Source organism: Pleurodeles waltl, chromosome 6 (genome assembly GCF_031143425.1).
Source record: "Pleurodeles waltl isolate 20211129_DDA chromosome 6, aPleWal1.hap1.20221129, whole genome shotgun sequence".
Lineage (NCBI taxonomy): Eukaryota > Metazoa > Chordata > Amphibia > Caudata > Salamandridae > Pleurodeles > Pleurodeles waltl.
Genome location: NC_090445.1, coordinates 228,573,836 through 228,601,016, shown reverse-complemented (window position 1 = coordinate 228,601,016; position 27,181 = coordinate 228,573,836). Strand labels below are relative to the sequence as shown.

Here is a 27,181-nt window from a genome sequence, read left to right as displayed (position 1 = left end):
CCCGGGGATGCGCTAGGCCCTTGGCATGTAGCCATGTCCAGGCGTCTTCGGGGTTTGTGAATATGTGGGTGCGGTCCTCCACTACTACCCTTAGTTTCGCAGGAAAGAGCAAGGCATATTTTATGTTGTGTTCTCGTAAACGTTGTTTAATTTTAACGAAAGAATTGCGTTGGTTCTGCACCTCTTGTGTGAAGTCTGGGTACGCGTTAATAATCAAATCTTCATACTTAAATGGGCCTTTGCTGCAGAATTGTTGCAGTATTGCATCACGATCTCTGTAGTTCAGGAATCTAGCAATCAGTGGTCTAGGGGGCTGGCGAGGGGCTGGGGGTCTACCCGGGATTCTGTAAGCTCTTTCAACTGAGAAAAACTTGGATGGAGCCCCATTTAGCACCTCCTTGATTAGCCATTGTTCCACTGAGATTTCTGATTCCGGTTGTCGCATACTTTCTGGAAAGCCCAGAAACCTCACGTTGTTGCGACGCGCCCTACTCTCCATTTCCTCCGATCTCCTCCAGAGTACTTTCAGTTCCGCGTCCATGCGCTGAATCTGTTTTTGGTTTTCCTGCGCTATTGGAGTTAAGTCGGATATTTCAGCTTCGGTTGTTTTCACTCTTTCAGCTAGACTTCGGTGGTCCACTCGTAGGAGGTTCAAGTCTTGTGCAACTGCGTCAATTCTGTTTTCTAGAGATGACTTAGGCCCTCATTCTGACCCTGGCGGTCTTTGACCGCCAGGGCGGAGGACCGCGGGAGCACCGCCGACAGGCCGGCGGTGCTCCAATGGGGATTCCGACCGCGGCGGTAAAGCCGCGGTCGGACCGGCACCACTGGCGGGCTCCCGCCAGTGTACCGCCGCCCCATTGAATCCTCCACGGCGGCGCAGCTTGCTGCACCGCCGCGGGGATTCCGACCCCCCCTACCGCCATCCAGATCCCGGCGGTCCGACCGCCGGGATCCGGATGGCGGTAGGGGGGGTCGCGGGGCCCCTGGGGGCCCCTGCAGTGCCCATGCCACTGGCATGGGCATTGCAGGGGCCCCCGTAAGAGGGCCCCTACATGTATTTCACTGTCTGCTGCGCAGACAGTGAAATACGCGACGGGTGCAACTGCACCCGTCGCACAGCTTCCACTCCGCCGGCTCGATTCCGAGCCGGCTTCATCGTGGAAGCCTCTTTCCCGCTGGGCTGGCGGGCGGTCTGAAGGCGACCGCCCGCCAGCCCAGCGGGAAAGTCAGAATTACCGCCGCGGTCTTTCGACAGCGGAACGGTAATCTGACGGCGGGACTTTGGCAGGGCGGCCTCCGCCGCCCGCCAAGGTCAGAATGAGGGCCTTAGTGTCCAAGATCGCCTGCAATACTTTCTCGAACTGAGCGGAATGTACCAGGAGCGTGTTTTCTAGTGACTGCAGGGATGGGTTAGATTGTTGGTCGGCAGGTGCTGGTCCTTGGGTGGTTCGGTCCGAGTTCTTAGCTGATTTGGCTCTGCCGGCCATTTTAGCTGTCTCGAAGTCTCCTCCTAGTCTGCAGTGATTTCGCACTTTTTGGCTCCTTTAATTCGTTGAGTTAAACTTTTGCTGAGTGTCCTGGATGTGGTGTGCGCATACGGCGTTGGGGCCATGTGGATGGCCAGCAATATCAAGGGAGGGCGTAGCCTTATTTATGCATGCTTATGGCCTGTGGCCATGCGTTCATTAACAAATGCTGCGGCCGCCAGTTTTCGCGACAGACCGACGTTGAGTTCCCGTGGGGTTGTCTGCGGGGCCCACCGATGTGCGTGGGGAGCGTAGCCGCTGGAGGAGAGCACTCTCAACCTCATAAGTGGCGGCGGGGCCTGGTGCCAGAGGTTTCCCCAGATAGAGGGGGAGCGTAGTTGAGGGCTGAGGGGGGCGGCGCGGTCCGGGGGAGACCGAGGAGTAGGGCGAACGTCAGGAACCGCGAGTGGGTTCCGCGCAGTGCAGTGCATCTAGAACAAGCGCCGGCTGTGGGGGACCGGCGCGGCCCCTGCGCCCGCAGCACGCACCAGCCGTCTATGTTATGCGAGTTAATAGGTCCAAGCCTATGGAGGCACGCAGCGCTTATTAGTCTTGCGCCCTTTTCCCCCCCCTTTTAGGGCTCAAGCGCTGCCTGTCCCCATCCTAGAGGGCGCAGGTGGGTTGCATTGATGTTGGGGCAGCGAGGGGGGGGGTGGCTGAGAGTCCTGGAGTATCCCCTCTGCGTGGGATTTAGTTATTCCACCCGGGTTTCCCCCTCACCGCAATATGCTGGCTCTTATTAATGGTCCTCTGCTCCCTCCTGGGCTTGCAGCGAAGTGTTCTTGGTTCTGGGCAGAGGTGTCTTTCCTTGTCTGCTTGGAGCCTGTCCGCGCGGCTCCACTGCTGCGATGCCCAAAATGGCTCCAGCCCCGCGTGCCTCGGGGGGAAATGTATGGAAGTCCTTTTTTTGGCTTTATCGGCCGCGGCGCCTCGGCCCCTCCGGTCCCGTGTGGAGAGGGCGGAGGCCGGCCGCGCGGCGCGAGAGCGCGTTCGGAGCCACCGAGGTAGCCCCTCCTGTCCATCCCCGCGCCCGGAGCGAACCCTCAGGGCCTGGCCCCGGCCCAACAGCGCACCAGGGGGTGCGCTCGGTCCGCAGCAAATATCCTGGTCCCCCCCGGTTGGGCCGCCGCCCCGGCTGCTCCACCAGGATTGCGGGGGGCACCCTTCAGGATGTCTTTGGCCGAGCCGGGGACGGAGCGCTCGTATCAAGCGACCGTCCCGGCCACCATTTTGGCTCCTCCCCCTTCTGTTTGTTGACTTGTTTCCACGGCCTAGCGGGCGGGTACTTTTTCCTTTTTGGGGGTGTTCAGTCCCAACTGGACAGCCCCTGACTTGTTGGCTTCATTGGAGAGCAGCACAACCCCAGCCGTTCCCACCAGCTCCCCCCCGACTAACACAGTCGATTGCTGCCACGGGACCCTGCACTCCTCTTCAGTCTTCCGGCTCCTGTGGGCAGATGCCTCCGTGGCTGCAGCCATCCTGCTGCTGGCCAGCAGCTCTGGACCTAGGGATGGACTCCTGGGCCCCTCCTTCTCTTTCAGAGGAAGTGTGACGGCACTCCCAAGGCCTGGGTGTTTTCTCAGGGCCCAAGGATGGGGTCCTGGGCGCCTGCCGCTGCCTACGGGAGTGCGACGACCCTTCCGGCCTCCACCTTCCAAACTGGGGGACGACTTCACAGGGAGCGCAATGGTGCTCCCTGACTTCATTTTTCTGGTTGAGGGTGCAGGGTGGGGTCCTGGGACCCTCCCCTTTTCGGGCATCTTCACGGGGAGCACAAAGATGTTCTCCAGATTTATTTTTTGGCTGGGGGCCCAGTGATGGGGTTCTGGGCCAGTCCTTCACCATTGAGGGGGCGCGAAGGAGCTCTCTCGCAACTAGCCTTTTAGCCAGGGATGCACAATGGCGCTCCCCAGCCATCAAATCTTCTTGGGTAGCCCCCGGGCCCTGGCCCACCCCGGGGGCAATGTGGGAAACAGCAGCGGAGCCCCACGAGCCTTGTCGCCGGTCCTCCCTGGGGGTCAAAGGTCACTTACCTTCCCTCAGGGATATCTCGGGCCCCAGTGGGCCGATCCGGGCAATTTTAGTCTCCTTTTGCTCCAGGTGATGAACCTTTGCCACCTGGACACTTTGTTCAGGTCTCCTCGCCTCGAAGGACCCCAACTTGGTAGGGAGCCAGTCTCACTGACTCCCTGCGACAACCTTTCATTTGGGTGCCTTTCTCGCTCTGGGCAGCTCGCTCTCTTTTCGCCAAAGCCCAGCCTTTCACCCAACTGGTCCTCAGGGGGAGTAAGTGGACTAGCTTGCCTGGTCTTGGGGTGTTACCCCACTAGGTCTGGGGTCGTTCAGGGCCAGAGTTCTTGCCCCAGTGGGCAGTCGGGGTTCTTCTTTCCACTAGCCCATGACGCCCGCCTCCAGTCCCAGTGCTCTGCAGAATAGCACATCCAAGTGAAAGCCCTCTCCCCTGTGCAATACCTTTTAAGTGGGAGCTGAAGTTTCCAGCAGGGCTGTGCCTATGACTACCCTGGTTTGCCACATCACTTCTCCGTCCTTGTCCCAACCTTCCTGCACAGTCTTCTGGGATAGCTCAAAATGGTGTCTCCCAGGAGTCAGTTGCCACATGTGCTCTGAGGATCTCAGCCCACCTCATCCCTGACATTCCTGCCAGGGCCACTCCCAGCAATTTCTCCAAGGAGTCCCTTCTCATTGAGGAGCCTGGGACAGACCGGTTTCCTGGCATGGAATGACCGCTGGCTGATTGATGCAGGCCTCTGTTCCTGGTGCTGGAAAGAACAGTAATTAATACAGCCCACAGAGGTCACAGAGGCCTGGACCCTGATCCTGAACTAAGACAGAGAAAGATTACACTCCTGGATGACCCATAAGCTGTGTAGATATGCTTTTGGAACCTACTGTATTGCTCTTTTCATATGGGCTACAGTGTACATTGGTGCGACTCTAGGACCCTAGAGAATTGGAATTGTGACCCAGAGCAGCCTTCCCATTGGCATATAGTGGAGTGTCACTATAATGAAGACAGTGAGCACACTGACTATCCCTCACATGTGTACACTCTTCTCATAAGGCCTACTCCAGGTCACCACCCACTCTGCATCGCACAGTTCTTGGGATGCGCACGACAGGAATCTTCCATATGCAGCCGTCACATGGGTGCACACACATGTGCCCACGTGATTATGTGTAACCAGCCCTGAGCCTCCTACCCTTGATGCGTCACAGAAGCCTTTGCTTAACAAGGCGGCACCGATGGTAAACATGTGGTCTATTTTACCATGAGTTTACTATGGCTGAGTCCCAAACTATGAGGCTCCCTCACAGTAAAAGGTAAAAAAACAGGTGGTCCAAAAGCAAAGAATTTGGGCGGACCAGATAGTTAGAACCGCCCTCTCACACCAGACCACTCTACTCCATGCCACTTTAGTTTACTCCACGCTACTCTACTGTATACCACTCTACGCTACTCCACTCCACACCACTCTACTCCATTTCACTCTACTCTATGCCACTCTGTTCTATGCCACTCTATTCTAAGCCACACTATCACTCCATGCCACTCCATGCCATCCTACTCTATGCTACTCCACGCCACTCTACACCACTCAACTCTACTCTATGCCATTCTACTCTACTGTATTTTATTCCACTCTACACTATGCCACTCTCCTACCCACTCCACTCTACTCCACACCACTCTACCCTATGCCACTCTATTCCATGCCACTCTACTCTGTACCACTCTATGCCACTATACGAAACTCCACTCCATGCCAGTCTACATTATGCCACTCCATGGCACTCTACCCCACTCCACACAATGCTGCTCTGTGTCACCCTATGCCTCTCCACTCTATGCCACTCCATGTCACTGTGTGCCACTCTACTCCATGCCACTCTACTTTATACCACATGACTCCACTCTGTGCCACTCCACTGTACTCATCCCCACTCTTCTCCACTCCACCCTACTCTATGCCACTCTATGCCGTTCTACTCTACACCACTCTACTCTAAGCCACTCTATGCCACACCACTCTATACCAATCTAATCTAATCCACTCTACTCTATGCCTCTTGACTCTACCCCACACTGCTACTTTACTGTATGCCATTCCACTTCAATCTATGTCCCTCTGTGCCACTTCATTCTATGCCACACCATGCCACTCCACACGACTTTACACAATGCCACTCTACTCCACTTTGCTGTATGCCACTCTACTCTATGAATCTCCATTCAATGCCACTCCACTCTACGTCACTCTACTCTACACCACTCTATTCCTTGCCACTCTACTTCACTCCATTCTAACCCACTCTACTCTATGCCTCTCCAATCTATTCTTCGCCACTCCCATCTACTTTACACTACTCAACTCTATGACACTCTACTCAAAGCTATCGCACTCTGTGCCACTCCATGCCACTCTACTCCATGCTACTCTGCTGTATACCTCTCTGCGGCACTCCACACCATGCCACTCCAATCTACACAACTCCATGCCACTCCAGTCCACTCCACACCACTCTACTTTATACCACTCTACTCCTCTCCACACAGTGCCACTCTACACCTCTCCACTCTAGACCACTCCACACCACTTAATGCCATTCTACTATCTTCACTCTATGCACCTCAACTCTATGCCACTGTACGTTATACCACTCTATGCCACTCCACTCTACTCTACGCCGTTCCACTCTACAACGTCCTACACCACTTCACTGTATGCCACTCTACTCTATGCCACTCCCCGCCACTCCACTCTAATCCATACCACTCTACTCTACTCCACCCCACTCCATGTCTCTTTATTCTACACCAATCTATGTCATTCCACTCTACACAACTCTAATCTACCCCAGCCTATGCACTCCACTCTTTACCAATCTAGTCTACTCCACTCTACTCTACACAACTCTATGTCACTCCACTACACACCACTCCACTCCAACCTACCCCACTCCCCACAATGCCACTATATGCCACTCCAGTCTACTTTACGCCACTCTATTCTACATCACTGTACATTACTCTAGTCTATGTCACTCTATGGTATGGCACTCCACTTTATGCTTTTTTATGGCATTCTACTCAACGCCACTCCACTCTACTTCACTGTACTCGAGACCACTCTACTCTGTGCCACTTTAGTTTACCCCACTCTATTCCACTCCATACTATGCCACTTTACTCTATGCCTCTCCAGTCAACTCTATGCCACCCCGCTCTACTATATGCCACTGTACTCTACGCCACTTGACTCTTAACCTCTCCACTCCATGCAACACTACGCCATTCTACTCCACACCAGTCTACACTATGCCACTCTACAGCACTCCATTCCATGCCACTCTACTCCATGCCACTACACTCTACTACACACCACTTTACTCTGCATCACTCTACTCCACTCCACCCAACTCTGTCCCTCTCCACTCTAAACTACTCTACACCACTCTAATCTTTGCCACTCTACGCCACTCCACTCTCTACCAAACTAATCTACGCTACTCTACTCTACACTGCTGTATGCTACTGCACTACACACACTACAGTCTATGCCACTCCACTCTACGCCACTTTACTCAATACAACTACATGCCACCCAACTCCACACAGTGCCACACTATGCCACTCCACTCTACGGCACTCTACTTTACGCCACTCCATTCAACTCAGTCACTGTAAGGTACTCTGCGCCACTCCACTGTGCTCCACCCACTCTTTTGTAAGTCACTCTATTCTATGTCACTCTATGGCCCTCTACTCTACGGCACTCTTCTCCACTCCATTCTATGCCACTCTAATCTATGCCTCTCCAATCCACTCTATGCCACTCTACTCTACTCTATGCCACACTACTGTACGCCACTCTACTCTAAGACACACCACTCTTTTCCACTCCACACCACTTTACTCCACCCCACTCTAATCTATGCCACTCCACTCTGCTCCATGTCATTCTACTATGCACTTCTCTACTCTATGCAACGCCACTCTAAGCCACTCCACTGTATGCCAGTCTTTGGCACTCTATGTCAAACTACTCTTTACCACTCTACTCTCTGTCGCGCCACACAACTCCACTCTATGCCACTCTACCTTGCGCCACGCTGCTGTACGACATGGCTAAAAGACAAAGGCATGGCCAATAGCTCTCTCATAAGCATACCTATTGGATTTGCCAATGCTGGTTATTAACCTGTGAAGCCCCTCAGCTTTAACCTGTGAAGCCCTTCTGAGTCCCTTTCCTCGGGGTGGCCCTCTTCTGCATAGGGTTGGCCCAGGGTGCGGCACGCTGGCGTTAAACAATAAACAGCAGCATCGCAACGCCCCGGTGTGCTCACTGCTTGCACTGGCGCGTGGGTGGGGCCGCGCCTGCGGAATGCTCAGACATCAAACTCCAGCATCTCCCGAGGGATGCTTTGGCAGCGCTTGTGTAGACTGAAATGAGCAGCCACTGTTCTGGGAACTAAAATGGGACGGGCTTCGGTGTAGGTGTTCTTGATGTGGGGGTTGGGTGAACGTTGAGCCGGCAGGGATTCGCGTGGAATGGGCTGGGCACCCCGGGATGTGGCGGGAGTTATCGGGACATCCCCGCCCCTCCTCAGATCCAGGACTTGATGGACGCGGTATGGTTAGAATCGTGAGCCCCTTGTCCCCAAATACCAGAACTCAGTGGAGAGCGAGCGCAGAATACAGGGTACACGTTGAATAGGCACGACTTTCTTAGTGAGGTGAGAGGAGTCTGTATCTCTTCACACCCCGCCCCCTGCCCAGCAGACCACTGTAACGTGGGATGGCACAGCATCCCTAGGTGCCCTAACAAGGGCGTGAATCCTATTGGAGGAGAAGCAGTTAGGCGCCTCTGTCCTCCAACACCGGGCTGTTTGTTTTTTTGTTGCTTGTTGTTCTTTGTATGTCTCTGTTTACCCTTTGAAGTATTTAAGGGGAGGGCCCCTCCAAACCGGTCCGTTCGGATCCCTCCCGTGTCTGGATAGCCTCCTGCAGGCCCTCCGGCAGCCGGGGGAGGGTCGCGGTTTATAAATGTGTAGCATTTCCTGCCCCGGGCAGCTCGCAGAAGGTGCTGGTGGCTAACACAACTCGCTGCTGCTCGCTGAGATAAGCCTGCTTCCTTGAGCGCAGCAGCGGGCAGACAGGCGGGCCTCCAGCCGAGGCCACAAGCCACCCTGCAGCGACCCAACACACCCCAAGGCTGGGGACCGTCTCTTTCAGTGCCCTGCTGCAATAGACTGAGCAAGCTGTTTACTGTGCCAGCCCTCGCCTATTCCGTATGAACGAAATGATGAACGGACTTGCACAGCGCTGCGTCGTAAACTGCACTATCGCACTCTGAATAGAACTTTGCATGGACACAACCACGCAATCCTGGGACTTACGGTGACCCATCCTGTTCCAGGGACAATCTGACATCTGATTCTGGAGTTTGGACGGGTCTTAACTACATTGTGCACGAGTTCGGATAGAGCTGATCACCCATTCCTTGGGCGTCAAGCAGGGTCGGGCCACACAGTCCTCTGGCCTGAAAAGCAGCTCATCATCTGGTCCTAGGTTGGGAAGAGATTCTCATCCGGTCCGAAAGTTCTGAGGGGATCTGGCACCTGGTGTTTCAGTTTGGATGAGAGCTACCTTCAGGTTTATTGGGTCCTGAGTGGGCTGGTCGCTCATTGCTTACATTTAAACCAGGGGCTAGCCTTCCAGTCCTCAGGCTCGGAAGAGGAGCTGATTATCTGGTCCATCGGTTTGGAAGTGAGAGCATCACCTGATTTGTGAGGTTCAGAAGGAAACAGACAGGTCCTTAGACTCAAAAGGCCTTTGATGTGAAAGGAAAGGTGACAATCTGGTTCTACGATTTGGAGGGAATCGAATCATCACTTTAGGGTTGAGGTGACTATCTCAATTTTGACTTGAAAGTTATCCAACCTGGCCATTTTTAAAAGGTTGGATGAGAGTTGAGCATCTGGTCCTTGGGTATGGGGAAAGCAGAGGTGACATCTGGTCGTTGGGGTCTGATTGGAGCTGCGAATCTGGTCCTTGGCATTAAAAGTGAGTGAACCTCCCGGTTTCCGAGGTTAGAGACGAGCTTATCACATGGTCCCTGGACTTGTAACAGACCCAGCCTTCCAGTCCTTGCAGTTGAAGAGAAGTGAAACCCCTGGTCATAGGTTTATGGGAGGCTGGGTTGGGTATGATTTCTCCAAGGAATGAGTGATTTTGCCAGCCCTCTAAAATGAGTTACGTGTCCACACTCAGGATCAACCTGCAGAAGCCCTCCAAGGCAGATGCCACTGCTCGAAGCCTTGGGATGAAGGACGGACGGACAACCGTGGCCTCAAATGGAGCCCGTGAGCCCTCGCAGCAGCGTCCAGGTAGGCGACATCTATGCATGGTCCATTGCGAGAGGTGAGGGGACGAGGAGGCTGAAGAGAGATGTAATTCCCCAGCAGCTTCTGCTGATGAGGAATATGAGTTCACATCTCACTCTTGTGTAATTCTCTCAGGCTCTCTACCTCTTTGTCATGCTCACACTCTGTCACAATTCTTTCTGTTCATTTCAAACACTCTGTTTGGTTTTTCTCGCTCCCTAACTCTTCCTATCTTCTCCCAACTGAACTATATCCCCCTCAGTCTCACCGTCTCTCTTCAGTTTGCCATCTCTCTCACTCTCACTGTCTTTCTATTTTGCTGTCTATCTCTTTCTTGCTGTCTGTTTCTTCCTCTCCCATCTACCTCTTTTTTTGCTCCGGCTGTCTATGTCTTTCTATCGATTTATTTGTCCCTCATTGCATCCCTTCGATCTCTCTGCCTGTCTTGCTTTGGGTCTCTGTCTTTTGATGTCTGCCTCCTGCTGTCACTGGCTTTTGATACCTTTAGCTCCCTCACTGTGTCTCGATTTCTCTGTCTTTTTCTCCTGACTGGCCATGTCTTCTCTCTTGCTGTCTGTCTCTTTGTCGCACGGTCTGCCTTTTTATTTCTTGGTCTGGCTGCCTATGTTTTCTTAATGTCGTTTGCTTTCTCAGGTTGTCTATATCTCATGCTCTCTCTATATCTTATTTCCCTATCTGACTGTCTAGTTCTCTCTCTCTCTCACTGGTTGTCTACCTCTGTCTCTTTCAGTATCTATCTCTGCCTACCTATGTCTCTTGCCATCTCTTTCTCTCACCTGCTATGTATTTCTCTTTCTGGCTGTCCTCCTCTTCCTTTCTTTCTGTATGTTTCTTTCTCTTACTGACTATCTTCTCTTACTGCTTGTCCCTTACATGCTCTGCCCACCTGTATCTTTCTTGCTTTGGTTGCCCGTATATTTTTCTGTCACCGTCTTCCCGTGCTCTCTCTGGCTGTCTATACATTGCATTTACTCCGTGCCTGTTTATTTGTCTCTCTGGCTGCCTCTCTCTTGTTTCGATTGAAAATCGATTCCTCTTTTACTCTCTTCTTTGCTGACTATGCGCCATGCTGCCTTATCTCTCACTTTCTCTTTGACTCTTTCTTTGCCACTCTCTGTCCCTATCCCTGGTTGTCTATCTCTTTTTGTCTGTTTCTCTGTGTTGCTGTCTATCTCTTGCGGCCCATGGCTGGATGGATAGATGCGTCTCTCTATGGGTAGCTCTCTAGCTGCTGTCTCTTCCTCGCTCTGGGTGTCTATACCCCTCTCTTGAAGTCTATCCCTTTCTTTCTACGTATCTCTCTTTCGCGCTGCGTATATCTTTTGCTTTCTGGACGTTTGTGTCTTGCTGCCTCACTGTCTTTTTCCTTGTCTGTTTCTCTTTGTGGCTACCTATCTCCTTCTCTCTCTAGATATATATCCAGTTGTCTCTACAGTGGTCCAGCATGTTCGCCACTGCAGGCTGTGTATCTGTTTTTCCCTCGCTCCCCAGCCCAATGGACTTTATTAGGAGTCGCCAGGGGTAGAAGCTGCTACCCGCTGGCGGGCCTTTGCTACTCCTGGTGCTACTTTTGTTGCCCTGGGCCTCCGAATTCACATATGACCAGGAAAAAACGTAAACAAAGTTCCAAGAGCCGTCTTTAGTTCAATATTGCCAATTTGCTGTTACCCTGCCCTCTCAGCAACAATAAGTGGCTATGCGTGAGACAAGAGCTCAACGTTGTGCTGTCTTTAGGGGTCACAGGGAGCTGACATCACTTCCATGATCCCTGCCGTTTTGGTGAATCGATCCATGCTCTTTCCTGACCTCTATCACATTGTCCCTTTCGGTATGGGTCTCTCTCTATAAATTACCTTCGAGTCTCACTACCCAGCTCATTTGTTTTATAGCACAAACTGGGCCAAACGGTACTGTATTGCTTTACATGAGCAGATTACATTACACAGGTTTTATTGTTTAGCATGATAAGATTAAATGATTTTTCGAAAATCACATGCTGCTGAGCCTGGGCCGGGACTCCAGTCTGGTTCCCCAGTTCTAAAGTCTGCAGCTCTGTCCATTCCGCCACATCTCCTCCTCGGCTGTTCTCCATCTGCATATTCTTTCCTTTTGTCTGTCACCATATGCATCTGTCTTTTCCTTTTCTACCTCTGCATATGTCTCTCTACTACTGCTTAACTCTTGGTTCTTTTGGTCTGCATGATGCCCTTATTGTATTTCATTCTCTCTACCTCCCTCTCTTCATCTGTCTCTCTGGTTGTCTGTCTCTCTGTATCTTTAGGTTTGCGCAATGCTTGTGTTTTAGTTTATATATCTTGCTTCCTGTTGTGTCTTCCTGTCTGTGCCACTAGGTGCTTGCATTTCTAAGTGGGACTGCTATTTCAAGTCTTATACTACCTATTTTGTAACTGTCCCCTTAATATTAATTATAATATTCTTATAAATACAAACATTGCCCTATGCTCAAATCCTGGGTAGCTCAGATCACTGTTTAGGTCTTACCTAAGACAGTGAATGATCTGTCTCTTGCGATACCTTTTGTTTTATAATAGAGAGCTCAGAGACCCCCTGTTGCTTATCACTGGTTAGCTTATTTGTCACTCTCATTTGCTTGTTTGCTTCCTTATTCTTTATGGGTTTGTTCCTCCTCTGGAGCACAAATGCATTACGTGTCCTTCATTTTTTTAGGTTTCACTTTTTTCTTTGTGTTTAAGCGCTCTACAAGGATGTATGCTTTTTATGTATCTCCCTCATATACTTCTCCTTTCTCTATATTCCTCATGCATACTGACCCTCTGCTGTCCACCTGCTTGCCCCAGTCTCTCCCTCAATTGTCCATCTGCTTGCTCCTAGCATCCACTGTCCATCTGCTTTCTTTGTCGTTCTCTGTTAATCGTTTGCTTGCCTCCAATACGTGCTTCCTCACCGTGTGCTTGCTCCCAGACCCTCCCTCCGATCCTCCGGTGTCCATCTGCTTGCCCCCAGGCCCTCTCAACTAACCCTGTTGCCCTTGATGCTCACTCCCACGATGTAAGATTGGGTTAGGTGGCACCTGGGCACAGCCTCTGACTGCAGCTCCTGCCTGGGCCCACTTCAAATCAACAGGTGCAGCTCAACCTGGCAAAATGGGTCCAGTATTCCAGCACCTGGTAAATTTCAGTGTTGGAACATCAGGCCACTTGTGATCTGATCGAGTTGTATGCCATTATGGGATACCGCTCCACCAGACTCATAATGAGAGCCTGTGTTTGACTCTATTTTGTATGCCTCTATGCTGGCATGTGGTGCTTCTACATGCACCAGTATGTGTGTACCGATAGACATAGGTCTCTGCATATGCACATGCCTGTATGCATGTATCTGGTAGTAATGTATGCACTTCTATTAATTAACGTGTTAGGTATGCATGTCATCTGCATATATTTCGTAGGTGTGCATGCACCTTAATGCATGGATTTTTTGAGCATGCATAAACCTCTAGGCATGGGTCTTGTGGTTATGCGCTTACATCTATGCTTGTATCTGGTAAATGCGCATGCACCTCTGAGCATGCATCTTATGCCTGTATCTTTTTGTATGCATTTTTGAAAGCAAGTCTTTCTTTATACACACTCCATTGCGCATATATGTGGTAGTTGTTCACTCTACATGTATTTAGTGGTTATGCTCTTACCTCAATGCACATGTATCGTTTTATTTGTCCCTTCTCACGTATGTTGTCTTTCCTCTTATCTCTTTCTGTATGAGCATATGTATGCATTTATCATTTTTTACTTTTCTCTTTTAATGCTGGCCCCCTTTCTATATCGATTTTATTCCTTCACTAACTGCCTCTCTCCATAGTTCTCCATCTGTAGAGTCTCCTCCAAATGCCTGTCTTTTCTACGTCTTTGTTTATTTCTGTGTCTCTCTCTTTTTGTGTCTCTCTTTCTGTCTCTCTATCAGTATCTCTCTCGGACTCTCTCTGTCCCCTTGTCTCTCTTTGTACATCAACATAAGTGTCTCTCTGCTGCCCCCATTTCATTATGGGAGGATTGAAAGTTTTGCAGTGTTTAGTCAAGGGGATCCCAAAACGGGCTTGAAATCCAATGCATTTTCCATAAACTTTTGTTTTTCGCGTAGAACGAGTCAACTAGGGCATAATGTAATGTAGAAACTCAAATACTTTAAGTGCACTATTACTATTAAATGTTTAATTGTTTCTGATTTAAAATGGAGGAACAATATTAGTTTGTTTATATCTATTGTGACACAAATATAAATAACTAGAATTTATATTGTACAATGTAAGTAATATAAGACTTATATACATTTATTTTTGTTAATATTTGATGTTTAACAGGTGGATAAAACAAAGTATTTTGTTCATGTTCATTATGACATGGATATAAATATGTTTTCCAAAATGGCAGCCTCCTTGTGTGAAAAAGGTTGATATTCAGCCGAAACGCGTTATGGCATCATCACAATTCAATTTTCTTTATTAAAGACTTTGGAGTGCTGACACCTGGTTCCAAAATGGTTGTGACCGGACTTTCTGTTAGGGTGATATTTTTCTTAAATTTGTCAGTATTACATAGTAGGGGGCGCAGATGATTCTGTGGGACAGTGCAGGTAAGTAAAGTAAGCAAATGTTAAATTATTAGGTATTTTTTTAGTGATATCTGTGGTCACTATAGTAACGGGTACTACAGTGGTACATAACAAGGACAAGGGATTACCTGATTGGCTAATGTGTTCTTTTCCAAACCATGAAGGCAGCCATGTCATTTTAGAGAGCAGTTTGCCTGTGTTTTGTGATACACCTCAAGAATCAGTTTAAAACTAAGGGGGTCATTATGACCCCGGCGGTTGACGTTAATATGGAGGAAAGTACTGCCAAAAGGCTGGCGGTATTTTCCTCCATATTGTGACATTGGCGGTTTGGCTGAAGCCAAACCGCCAATGTACCACACCGACCACCACGGCGGTAACGACCGCCGGGCTGTAGACTTCAATCTCCAGCTCGGCAGCTGTCACTTGACCGCCTGCGGGATTATGACCCCGCCTACCGCCACGGTTTTTGTGGCATCCTTACCGCCACGAAAACCATGACAGTAGGCACTATCAGTGACATTGAATTGCTTCCCTGTCACTGATAGGGGTCTTCCCCGCCCCCTCCCCAGGTTTCCCCCCCACACAGCCATCCTCTCCAGATCCCCCTTCATACACGCCCCCCCTTCGCACAAGCACACACGCATACACACACCCATTCCAACATTCATCCACGCATGCATACATCCATTCACACACACTTACATACATACACGTCGACACGCATTTACACAACTCAACATACACGCATGCACACACATACAACACGCAAAACACACCCGCCTACACGCACAGACATATACACCCACACCAACCCCCACACACAACACCCCCCACCCACTCCCCTGTCTGAACACTCACTTACCTGGATCCAGGGGGTCCTCCGGCAGGAGACGGGACGGGGCGCCGCTGCCAGCAGCTGCATCCGCCAGCAGAACACCGCCAGGCCATGCTATTCTCATAATACGGCCGGCGGCGGTCTACTGGCGTGGCGCTGCTGCTGGCAGCAGCACCACCTTACCGCCATCCGCCGGCATGGCCACAGCCAGATTTCCGCCATCCTTCTGGATACGGCGGACGGCTGGTAGCCGCGGCGACGGTCTTTTGGCAGCCGTCGCCGCGGCAGTAGGCGGTATATACCGCCAAGGTCCTAATGAGGGCATACATTCTGTGTTGTACTGCTAATTAGTATTACTTTACATAGTACTGATTTGAAGGGAGTAATATGTGCAAATGCCTATTTAAAAAATATATATTTATATCGAGTACAGCAATTCTATTGCTTAAGTCTCTAAATTGTACCACAGTACCGCAAAAGTATTTTTTAAAAATGAGCCCATATATTTTTATATTTACTTATCTTCCTGTTAGGTTGGCTCTTAAAAGAGCCTTTAACTAGAAGTATGCAGTTTGGATTTAGATATGTTTGAGCAGGAATTACCGAATATTAATAATTAACACATTATTGCCATTGGAGGTAAACTGTCAGCACAATATAGGAAGGCTTTTGAAAAGACAAGGTTTAGGGGCTATATGGAAGACATTGTGTGATCTCTTAGGAAGGCAGATACCATTGTGTTTATATGGCTACACTTTTTCTCATACTTTCCCACATTTGCTAATGAGTACTTCCATTTTATCCTCTGACAAATATTTGAAAACACAAAATGGGTGTGAGTAAATAGAATCATTTAAGATGTAAACGTCCCTTTCATCTTTAATTCAATTCGAAAGTCAGAGAGGTGACTGATATTATTTCCTCCACAATGAATAACTATAAAATGGTGATGTTCACAAGCGCTAAGAGATGAAATGAGAGGTAGAATGTTATTCCAACTTTAACTTCTTTCAGCCACCCATGTGATTTCAGCGTGTGCCAAACCTAAATTATGCTAAATTCCACGTTTCTTGGCATACTCTCAAGTCCAAAAGATATAACTGTGTCCAATAATCCACCCAGAAACCATCTTCTTTGAACAGTACCACAGACATTCAAGAAACACTGACTGAATCTAGAAAAGTAAAACATGGATGTACTGGCCTGGAACACTATCCAATTAGATACTATTTAAGATATTACACGTATGAAAGAAACTGTTTGACTGGTTATATGTAAGACTGGGTTAGTAACATAGCCCAAACTGTAGTACAGAAGCACATTCCATGTAACTAGACTAGACTGTAGACTTTAAGAATATTGTAGTCTACCTACAACTATTTCAGTGATATTTAATGTCGTATGACCATGCAAACCAATAGAGTGTATGATTAGAAGGGGAAACCACAATTTATATTTTATGTATTGAATGATTTGGTGAAACCACATGTGAAAGAGAGATGAACTTTAATTATATGATAAAATAAACTAATGGTATCCATCCTAACAAGCACATTTGAGCTGTAACCTACATTGCTATTGGATTATTATTTTCATTCGGCTACAAATGTAGACCAGTACTGCTACACTTATGCAAACAGTATTCACATTAGCTGCAACAATCCAGTGTCATTTTACAATGCACTTTGGATGTAGAACATGGATTTGTAAATGGAGCAATAGGAGATATACTACAGTTTGTAAAATAAAAATGGGTGATGGCAACTAATTTGTTACTGGAAAGTTTGACAATACTAAGGAACCAAAACACATTGGAAGACCAACGGCAGGATTGTAGGTAAAAAATGTAGTTAGTTATTATGATTTCCATTTGAACTTTAACTACAATTTACAGCTGAAGAACCACAATATTAAAACTTGATTTTTCACAATTTATTTGATTGGTGTTTTTGTACGGTATTTGATGAAGAACAAAATATAATGTCTATAATCACCCTTATGGGTGATAAATGAGGAGCATGGTGAAGACTGATTTGCATACGGCTGGGTCAAAACTTAGGTGGCATCGTGAGCAAAAGAACAATGGGTTGGAGTGCTACCCTGAGCCATTGCCAGTGGTGGTTACACATATTGTAAGCCACCTCCCATCAAATTTTCTGTGTTGGCTGATGAGCCCATAACTAGGGCAAAACCTGTCCCGGGTTGCTTGTGTTCTGGTTCAGGAAGGATCTGGCTTGGCAGTTTGGGCTGGACTGTTCCCAAGAGGAGCAGGGTCTAGACTGATTTCCATATAACTGGGTCCAAACTGAGGTGTCATGGTGAGCAAAACGGTGATGGGTTGGAGTGCTACACCTTTAGTGTGTTTTAGGTTATAAATTATAGTATACATTAGTAATTTATTTGTCACTACCCCACGAAGAACAGTAAATAAAAAATTGCATTTATTGTGTATGTATGTGAACAATTGTAGATGAAATGTATTATAATTTCGTTTTTTGAATCAAGTAACAAATCGAAATTTCAAACATAGAATGTAAAAGTGCTATTCCTTTACTATACATTCTTACATAATGTAACTAACCCGTCACTTACCCTAAGCGTTTTGGGGAGTGCAGCAGTGAGCTATTACAAGCTCCTGGTGGATATTCAGGTTGCTCTCCCCTGTGACAATGACTGTTTGGCAAGATAAACAGAAGGTCGCTGTTCTCGCATAAGGCTCATAAATGTTGCGCTGCTGCCCAAGGAGGTTCACATCAACTACAGAACCGGGTGGTGAAATGGTGGATGGTGCAGAAGTACTAGAGGGTGTGAGTGCTTGTGTGGCCATGCCTGAAGTGGGTGGTCCAGCAGTCTGAATATCCCCAGCTCTGGCAGATGTTCCCTCCTTGAATTGCACCAACTCCAGCTCTTCTCCTTTCTGCCCAAGCCAAATGGGTGGAATGCATGGTGCGAAGGTGTTTTCTCATTCCTGTTGTCCCCAAGGAGTACCGCTGTCCACTTCCACGGGATAGCACTTTGTGACACAATGAGCTACCCCTATAGCCACAGAGACCACCATCTACCCATCCCAGGAACTCTGCGACATCTCCTCAGACTACTTCCACAGCAAGATCACCACCATATAAAACAGTTTCGACCCTCAACACTCCACCTCCAGCCTAGACAACATCTCTCAAGCAACAAACACCAGCCACCCGACAAACCCCTGGTTTGCAATTACCACACAGATCACCACAGCTATCATGTCATCCATCTAGTCCGGGGCACCCACCGATCCCTGCCCCCACGGCTTTTCAACCTCGAAGCCAATACTATTAGCATGGAACTAACCCGCATCCTCAACGCCTTCATCTCCACGACAACCTTCCTGGACAAATGGAAGCACACAGAGGTCAGCCCCCTCCTAAAGAAACCCTCTGGCTGTCATAAGAACTCTCGAATTTCTACAAGACTGCTGGATTAGGGGCAGCAGCACATCTACTTGTAGGTGACTGAGCCACTCCCACACCAGTTGGCCCAATCCTTCCTGCTCTCTAGCAGCACCTCACTAAAATACAAATAGTAAAGGTGATTTCTGGCAGCCTAGCGCATGGACTTCTCATGGAAATCGCAGTGGAACAAGTCTTACCCTTTTCTCTCATTAGCAATAAGTCTCTTACACAACTACAGGCAAGAAAGAAGATGCAGGATAGTTTTCAATACATTTATTGAAAAGACTGCTACCTGCAATAAAATGCAGGAGCTGCAAATGATTAGGATAATCACAAGTACCAAAATCAGGATTGTGAAAATAAGCGATGTAACTATGAACAACCCCAACATTTTACAATAAACACGAATATGAAAACTCCTCCCTAAAGTGTATTTTCTACCCTAAACATAGCAAGGCGTGCTAAACCTAATCTGCCCATACTGTGTCCATGAGAAGCACCCTAACCCTTGTTACTTTAGGACAAGGTTGGCCTCCAGTCTCCAAATCAGGCTTTGTAGAGACTCAAAGGCTAAGGTCTGCTGTAAAGTGACGTGCAGTATAGATGGAATATCCTGGATGGAACCCCCTCTAATGGCCTTGGTCTCACAAACTGTTTTTATAAGGCACATGTTATTGTTCGTGCAGACATCTTGACGTGGGTATGTACCTAAACTTTTATCGGCAATAACAGAATAGTAAGAACAGAGCATGTTAATTAGGTAAAAGGGCACAGAACTGCAAGCCAATGCTAAGCTAAACTCCTACACCCAGGCAAACTAAAATGGACCCGCGACACGCCGACCCCAGCGGCCTCAAAAACTACAGACCAATCTCCCTGCTCCCCTTCCCAGCCAAAGTGCTTGAAAAAGCCATCAACCAGCAGCTCACGGACTAGCTTGGACAAAACCACCTTCTCGATACCTCAAAATCAGGATTCCTGGCCAACCACAGCACAGAGACTGCACTGATCGCTGACACAGATGACATCAGGACTCTCCTCGATTGAGGAGAGTCAGCAGCTCTGATCCTTCTGGACCTCTCTGCAGCATTACCCTTAGGTGGGTCGCCTCTTTCCTCTAAGGCCGCACGCAGATCATCCGCCTTCCTCTCTTCACTTCTACACCCAAGAACATCACCTGCAGCATACCCTAAGGATCCTCCTACAGCCCAATCCTGTTCAACATCTACATGACCCCCCGCAGACATCACTAGATCCTATGGACTCAATATAGTCTCCTATGCTGACGACACTCTACTAATCCTCTCACTCACCGAAGACCCCCACAATGCTAAAGCCAGCTTCCGCAACACCATGAATAACATAGCAAAATGGATGAAAAACAGCTACCTCAAGCTAAACACTGACAAAATGGAAGTCCTGATCTTTGGGAAGAACACCTTTGTATGGGACTTCAGCTGGTGGCCAGCAGAACTCAGACCAACTCCCTCTCCATCACACCACACATGAAACCTCAGCATCATCCTCGACTGCCAACTATCCATGAATCAACAAGTAAACTCAGTCGTCTCCTCCTGCTTCTACATCCTCTGTATGCTCCGCCGAATCTTCAAATGGATCCCTACAGACACCAGAAAGACATTCATGCATGCCCTGGTCACCAGCCGCCTCAACTATGGCAACCCTCTCTACACCGGAATGTCTTCCCAGCTACTTACAATACTCCAGACTCTACAGAACACCGGAGCCAAACTCATCCCCAACCTCCCCAAGCACTCAAGCACTCATGCATCACCCCACACCTCAGGAACCTCCACTTGCTCCCCGTCCAGAAGAGATGCCAATTCAAAATCCTCACACTCGCATACAAGGCTCTCCACAACCTAGGGCCGTCCTACATCAACCATCGACAGAGCTTCTATGTCCCAGCAAGACAACTATGCTCTGCCTCGCTAAACCTTGCACACACACCCCACATCCATTGCAGTCACAGCGGAGACCACTCCTTCTCTTACACAGCAGCCAAGTCCTGGAACAGCCTGCCCTTCCTCCTCTGAACTGCTCCCTCCCTGGCAGACTTCAGAAGGAGACTCAAGAAATGGCTTTTTGATGGAGGCACAGCGTCCTCAGCACCCAGATACCCTTAGGGGTGATTCTGCTGCGCTTTACAAATGCTTTGATTGATTGATTGCTTTTGTGAACTGGCCCCGAAATGCCCATTTCCCTGTTAGTAAAAGTGTAAGGAAAGTACAGTCCTTTCTATTTTTACAATTTGTATATGAATATTCCCTGAATATACCCATTTTATTCATCCTTGAAAATGCTGTGTCGCCAGTTCACACAGGTTTATAACAGTTCATGAAGGAGTACTGCAGGAGTACCACTTTACGTACTCCAAAGTGCCTTCGTGAGTAGTCCCCTCACCCCTGTCTGGAGAAATTGTATGCACACACCGTGGAGAGTGATGCCTAGACGGACACCCTGACTAAAGAGGCTGGTATGCTATCATTGCTTTGCAGTAATTAGTTAATAGGACATTACATGACAGGTAAGTGCCTCAGAGTCTTTACATCGCACACAGGTTTTTTCAGTACTTTACCTCGCAGGCCTTTACTTCACAGGTAAGTAATTTTTTAATGGTTTAAAGTCACATGTTTTATTACTATATACTTTTTTCGATTAAATGTTTCTTTTTTTAATACACACATATAAAGTTTTACGGCGTTTGGTCAAGCGTGCAAAGAAAAAAGGAGGGTCCTAAAACAGGCTTAAAGTACTATGCATTTTACATAATTTTTTTTATTTTGCGTAGCTTGAAAACGGCCAGTCGTATTTTGCTGAAATTTGGCAGCATTAGATATTAGGTTGCACAGATGATTCTTTTGGGGACTACAGGTATGTAGATGAAGTAGTTATTTTAGTTATAAGGGTTTTCAACTTAGTGACATCTTGTAGCACAATACAACTAAAAGTAGCAAGAAAGCCCAAAAAATAACCAGACTGCATATGTAAAGTTTCAGATTTACTACATGAACAACTGAAATAATGGTCACCTGCTAATGGAAACCTATAAGCAAATACATAATGAATAGAATACATCTTAATCTCCTAAGTTTTCTTTGCATGCTCTCTGGCTCCAAAATAAAACTGGTGCAACACGCCAAGCAAAAAACATCTTTTGTTTGCCCTTCTATGCAACAAAATGAAACATTGACCTAGGAGTGAGCCACACAAACTACTATTTCGAAGACATGATAATTGGCCACTAGAAAAAAACATAATAATCTAAATTTTGATAACTATAAAAATGATTGCCTTTCATTCACTTTGGTCGTTGTAAGTAGCACAATCTTACTAAACTTAGCAAGGAAGCCCAAAGAATAAACTAGACTGCATTTGTAAAGTTTCAGATTTACTACATAAACAACTGAAAGACCCATTTTAGTCACATGCTAACGGAAATCTATAAACAAATACATAACAAATTGAAAAAATCTTAATCAATATAAGTTTTCTTTGCATGCTCTATGGCGCACAAAATAAAACTGTCCACAACAAGCCAAACAAAAACTATCTTCTTTAGGTACTCCTGTGCAACAAAGTGGAAAAGTGGCCTAGCAGTGATGATTATGTTAACCAATAAACAAAATACATAACAGATAAAATAGATAAAAAGAAAGAAGTCACATTAAATCTGATTGCCACTCTGTAGTTAAGTTTAGTATTCCCAAAGATAGGAATTCCTCGGATATTCGATCCCTAATAACTTTCCACCCATTTGGCGAATCGCCGCAAAACTGTCCAGACCTATGGGATTTCCTACATTCTAAGATAATGTAAATGTTTGTGGTGATTCGTTAAGGGTGTGCAATCATAAAAGAGGTTCCCAAAACACATTGTCCACCAATGCATTTTCTATAGACTATTGTATTTGACGTAGCGCAAAAAAGATGAATGGATTTACTTGAAATATGGCAGGATTATACATTATAGTGCAGAAATTATGCTTTTTGGGTATTGCAGTTACACAGGGTAAGTTTTTTTTGTCACGCACTTACTTGGATCCAACCGCGGGGTGATGCTGGACTGCCAATCCTAGCTGGGACAGCTTAGTGTAACAAGTAATGACTATCGAGTTCCACTGACTACCCCCAAAAGGGAAAGGGAGATGTTATAAAACAAGAAAAAGATTAACCCAGGTCACTGTGGGAACAGCTTGGTTCCCTTGTGCACTGCCTAGAAGGTTGGGACTCTCTGGAACTCAGTATCCTCCATGCTGATGTAATGCAGTAAAAATGACAAAAGACAATGTTACCTATAGATTCCCTACTTAGAATCTCAAACAATAGTTTCCACTTCTGGTATACTTACGGACATCATTAAACTTTGCATGAAAGAGAGCAGAAAACAATTCAAGAATAAATGGTGATCTTCTGGAACTCCGTTACTTATAGGATTCTGATTCGTAAACAAATACAACTTTAGTCTCTAGGAACTTATTCCATGGTGCTCAATACAACTTATCAAGAAACACAATGAAAAACTTTCAGTTTGTGTATGAAGAGTCCAGAGTGCTGGGCCTCAAGGGGAGGGTTCAATACTCAAACAATGTTCAGAATCCAGAACGTGCTCACGCCTTCTGGGAATAAAGTCTTGAAATATTACTAGTCTATGGATTAGCGTGCACTAACCTAAGCGTTAAGTATTTAGCCTTAACAGAACCAGAACTGGAATCCAAAGGCAGGAGGAAGCTCGATGCAAGAAGCTCAAGAAGAGGCAGTATTATAACTCATGAAGGAAGATACTGGAAGCTTCGTAACACAGCAGAATCATGGAATCATCAGAAAGGCTTGGAAGACTAGAGCACTGGAAACTCTTGGTAAATCAGGAGGCGAGCACAGGGAAGAGATTTGCGCAGGACTGGAACACTGGAAGGTGAGTGCAGCAAGGATGCCTGCACATGTCGGGAACAGTTTCGGGCCAAGCACTGATCCAAGTTCAGAGGGGATATTTATACAGGAAGCCAAAAGTGTTCAAGAAGGGCAAGTGTCCCACGTGGAAACATGGAATATTCCAATGAGACCATGGAAAATCACATGTTACGTATCAATTGAAATGGGCCTAAGAGGTAGCAGGTGCAAACAGTATTTGACACTATAGCAATTACAACAGAACCCCAAGTGAATTGTAATGATTGTACAATTCAGTGGTTCACAGTGGAAACATGACTGTCCTAAATAGCCATGTGATATCTGCAGGTGCAAACTAGACGAAACTTGTATTGCAACAAAACAGGAGGGTCAATGATTCAGGCTTCTTGAGAGGGGGGAACCATAGAGGCAACTCGGGGCTGGGAGGCGCCACATGATGAAGCAATAATGACTAGAAGTAATCAGGACAGGGAAGCGACACAAGGGAAGGGTGACATGAGCCTGGTGAGTAAAACCCACCCCACAAAGGGCACAAAATGGAATTGGGACATTTTTTAAGATATAAGGAATTTAAACTTTGTGATAGCTGTCACAGCTGTACTTTCATAGAATTTCACAAACTTTGGTGTAACTACCACAGTACATGGCTGTAAACTTATTTAAAAATATATTTAAAATATAAATATATAAATACATTTCCCTATCTACATGACAAAAGTGGTAATAAGCAGGGTTCCACTACTTGCCTACATCTAAGGCCCTAACACTGAACATAGACAAGGTGTAGTAAAAACAATGCAGCTGCCTTCTCATTCTCTAGAAACAGCCATTACCCATTTATGTGCTAGGTTGTCATCGGCATGTATCACGGTATACTGCAAAGCTATCAGAGTATACCATAACCCAAAATATAACTACAGCCTAGCTGTATTATTAGATTGTGGTACTCTTGCGTCACTCCTGGGCAATGCAATACTTTGCATGGGGAATGCAATACTTAAGTCAGATTTACAAAGGAAGGCAAGGCCTCTATTGGTGGCTCTGTGTTGATTGGTAAATCTGGAGAAACGCATTGCAGCACAATTCACTATTTTGCATCACTCTGCACACCATAATCTACATTTCTGCTGAATTTCACATAAATGTGTTTGCCACACCACTGTAGCCACTCCACTGTTCACTATTCACTGTAGCCACTCCATGCAATTACATTGTGCACAATGCCAGAGTATGCCACTCCAGTCTACGTCACTCCACTGTATGCCACTCCACTGGATGCTACTCCACTATACAGTATTCCATTCTACGGCACTCTACTGGACGCTACTCCATTCCAAGCCACTCCATGTGTATGGCAGTCCAATCTATGCCCCTTCATTCTACGATATTTGATTGGACCCCACTCCAATGTACGCCACTCCACTGTATGCTATTACACTCTACCCCACTCCACTGTACGCCACTCCAGTCTATAACACTCAATTATAAGCCACTCCACTGTACGCTACATCCACTATACACTATTACACTCTATGCCACTCCACTGTAGAACACTCCGCTGTACAACACTTCTCTGTACGCTATTACACTACACTGTATGCCTCTTCAGTGTATGCCACTCCACTGTATGCCACTTTGCTATACTCTACTCCAGTTTATAATATTCCACTCTACACCTTTCCACTGTATACCACTCCACTGTATCCTATTCCACTGTATGCTACTCCACTCTACGCCACTCCAGTGTATGTCATTACACTCTACCCCACTCCATTCTACACTATTCTATTGGATGCCACTCCACTGTATGCCACTCTGCTGAATGCTATCACACTCTACCCCATTCCAGTGTACTCTACTCCTATCTACACCACTTTACTGTATGCCAGAGCACTGTACGCTACTCCCCTGTACACTATTCAAGTCTACTCCACTCTACTATACACCAGTAGACTCTACATTAGTCTGTACTCTACCCCACTCAACTGTATGCGAATCCAGTGTACACCATTCCACTCTATGTCACTTCATTCTACACATAACCAATTGGATACCATTTCAGTCTACCCCACTTCACTATATTATTTTTCACTCTACCCTACTTCACTGTACACTGCTCCAGTCCATTCCACTCCACTGTATGCCACTCCACTATATACTATTCTACTCTATGCTATTCCACTCTATGCTATCTACTCTACACCATTCCACTGTACTCCGCTCTACACTATCCATTGTACAGCATTCCATTCTACGCTATTACACTGTACACAACTTCAATCTATGCCCCTCTACTGTATGGAATTCCACTCTAGCCCACTCCACTGTACACCACTCCCCTGTATGCTTTTACACTCTACCCCACCCACAGTACACTACTCCAGTCTAAACCACTTCACTGTATGCGGCTTCACTATATGCTACTACACTATACGCTATTACACTTCACACCAGTCCACTGTATGCTACTACTCTGTAAGCTATTACACTCTATGCCACTCCAATGTACGCCACTCCACTCTACGCTACCCTGCACTACGCCACTTCAGTGTACTCTTTTCCACTATATATAATTACACTGTACAAAACTCTAATACACTACATGCCACTTTACTAGACTGGGCTCCACTTTTTTCCCCGTCCACTCCACTGTCCAAATTTGCACTCAACTCTAAGCCTGTACACTCTATTGTATAACACCCTACTCCACTCTACAACAGTTTCCAACACTGTACAACACAGCACTCCACTCTATTGTATGAGATGGAACTCCAAATTATAACAGTTTCCTCATCTCTACACTATGCCACTTCAATGTATGCCACCCAACTCCATGCTAATCCACTGTATCTTTCTACGCCACTCCACTACACACCACTCCAATGTGCGCCATTCCACTCTAAGCCACTCCACTCTTCTACTTCCCACTGTACATTATTCCACTGTATGCTTTTCCAGTGGATGTTACTACACTTTACGGTAATCCACTCCACGCCACTACAGTGTATGCCACTCCACTCGGTGTCACTTCATTGTATGACACTCTCATCCACTCTGAATAACTCCACTCTATAAAAGTCTACTACACTTCATGGCACTCCACAACATTGTACTCCACTCAATCCTTGTACACTTCACTGTTCAACTCTATACTCCACTCTATGCCCGTATGCGCCAATGTACAGTAATCTATTTCATTATACAACACTTTTCTATACGACACAGCACTCCACTCTAATGTACGAGACCCCACTCCAATCTATAACAGTTTACTACCGACGCCAGGGCACTACACTCCACTCCATACCACTGTGCTCTATGAAGCACCAATACACTCTATTGTACTTTACTCCACACTATGGGTCTCATTATGACCCTGGTGGTCACAAGCCTGCCAGGGTCGCGGTCGCACCACAGCCAAAGTGACAGTCC

At 47.1% G+C, this 27,181-nt stretch overlaps 1 protein-coding gene across 1 annotated transcript in view; it reads left to right on the top strand.

Moving 5' to 3' along the window:
• The first annotated feature begins 8,025 nt into the window (after window positions 1-8,025).
• The window catches only part of LOC138301517 (myosin light chain kinase, smooth muscle-like), a 326,421-nt gene continuing 307,265 nt past the window's right edge, over window positions 8,026-27,181 (top strand). Inside the window, exon 1 of the mRNA XM_069242031.1 lies at window positions 8,026-9,938. Within this exon, the coding sequence (XP_069098132.1) occupies window positions 9,800-9,938 (139 nt within the window). The 5' untranslated portion in view covers window positions 8,026-9,799. The remainder of the gene's footprint in view (window positions 9,939-27,181) is intronic.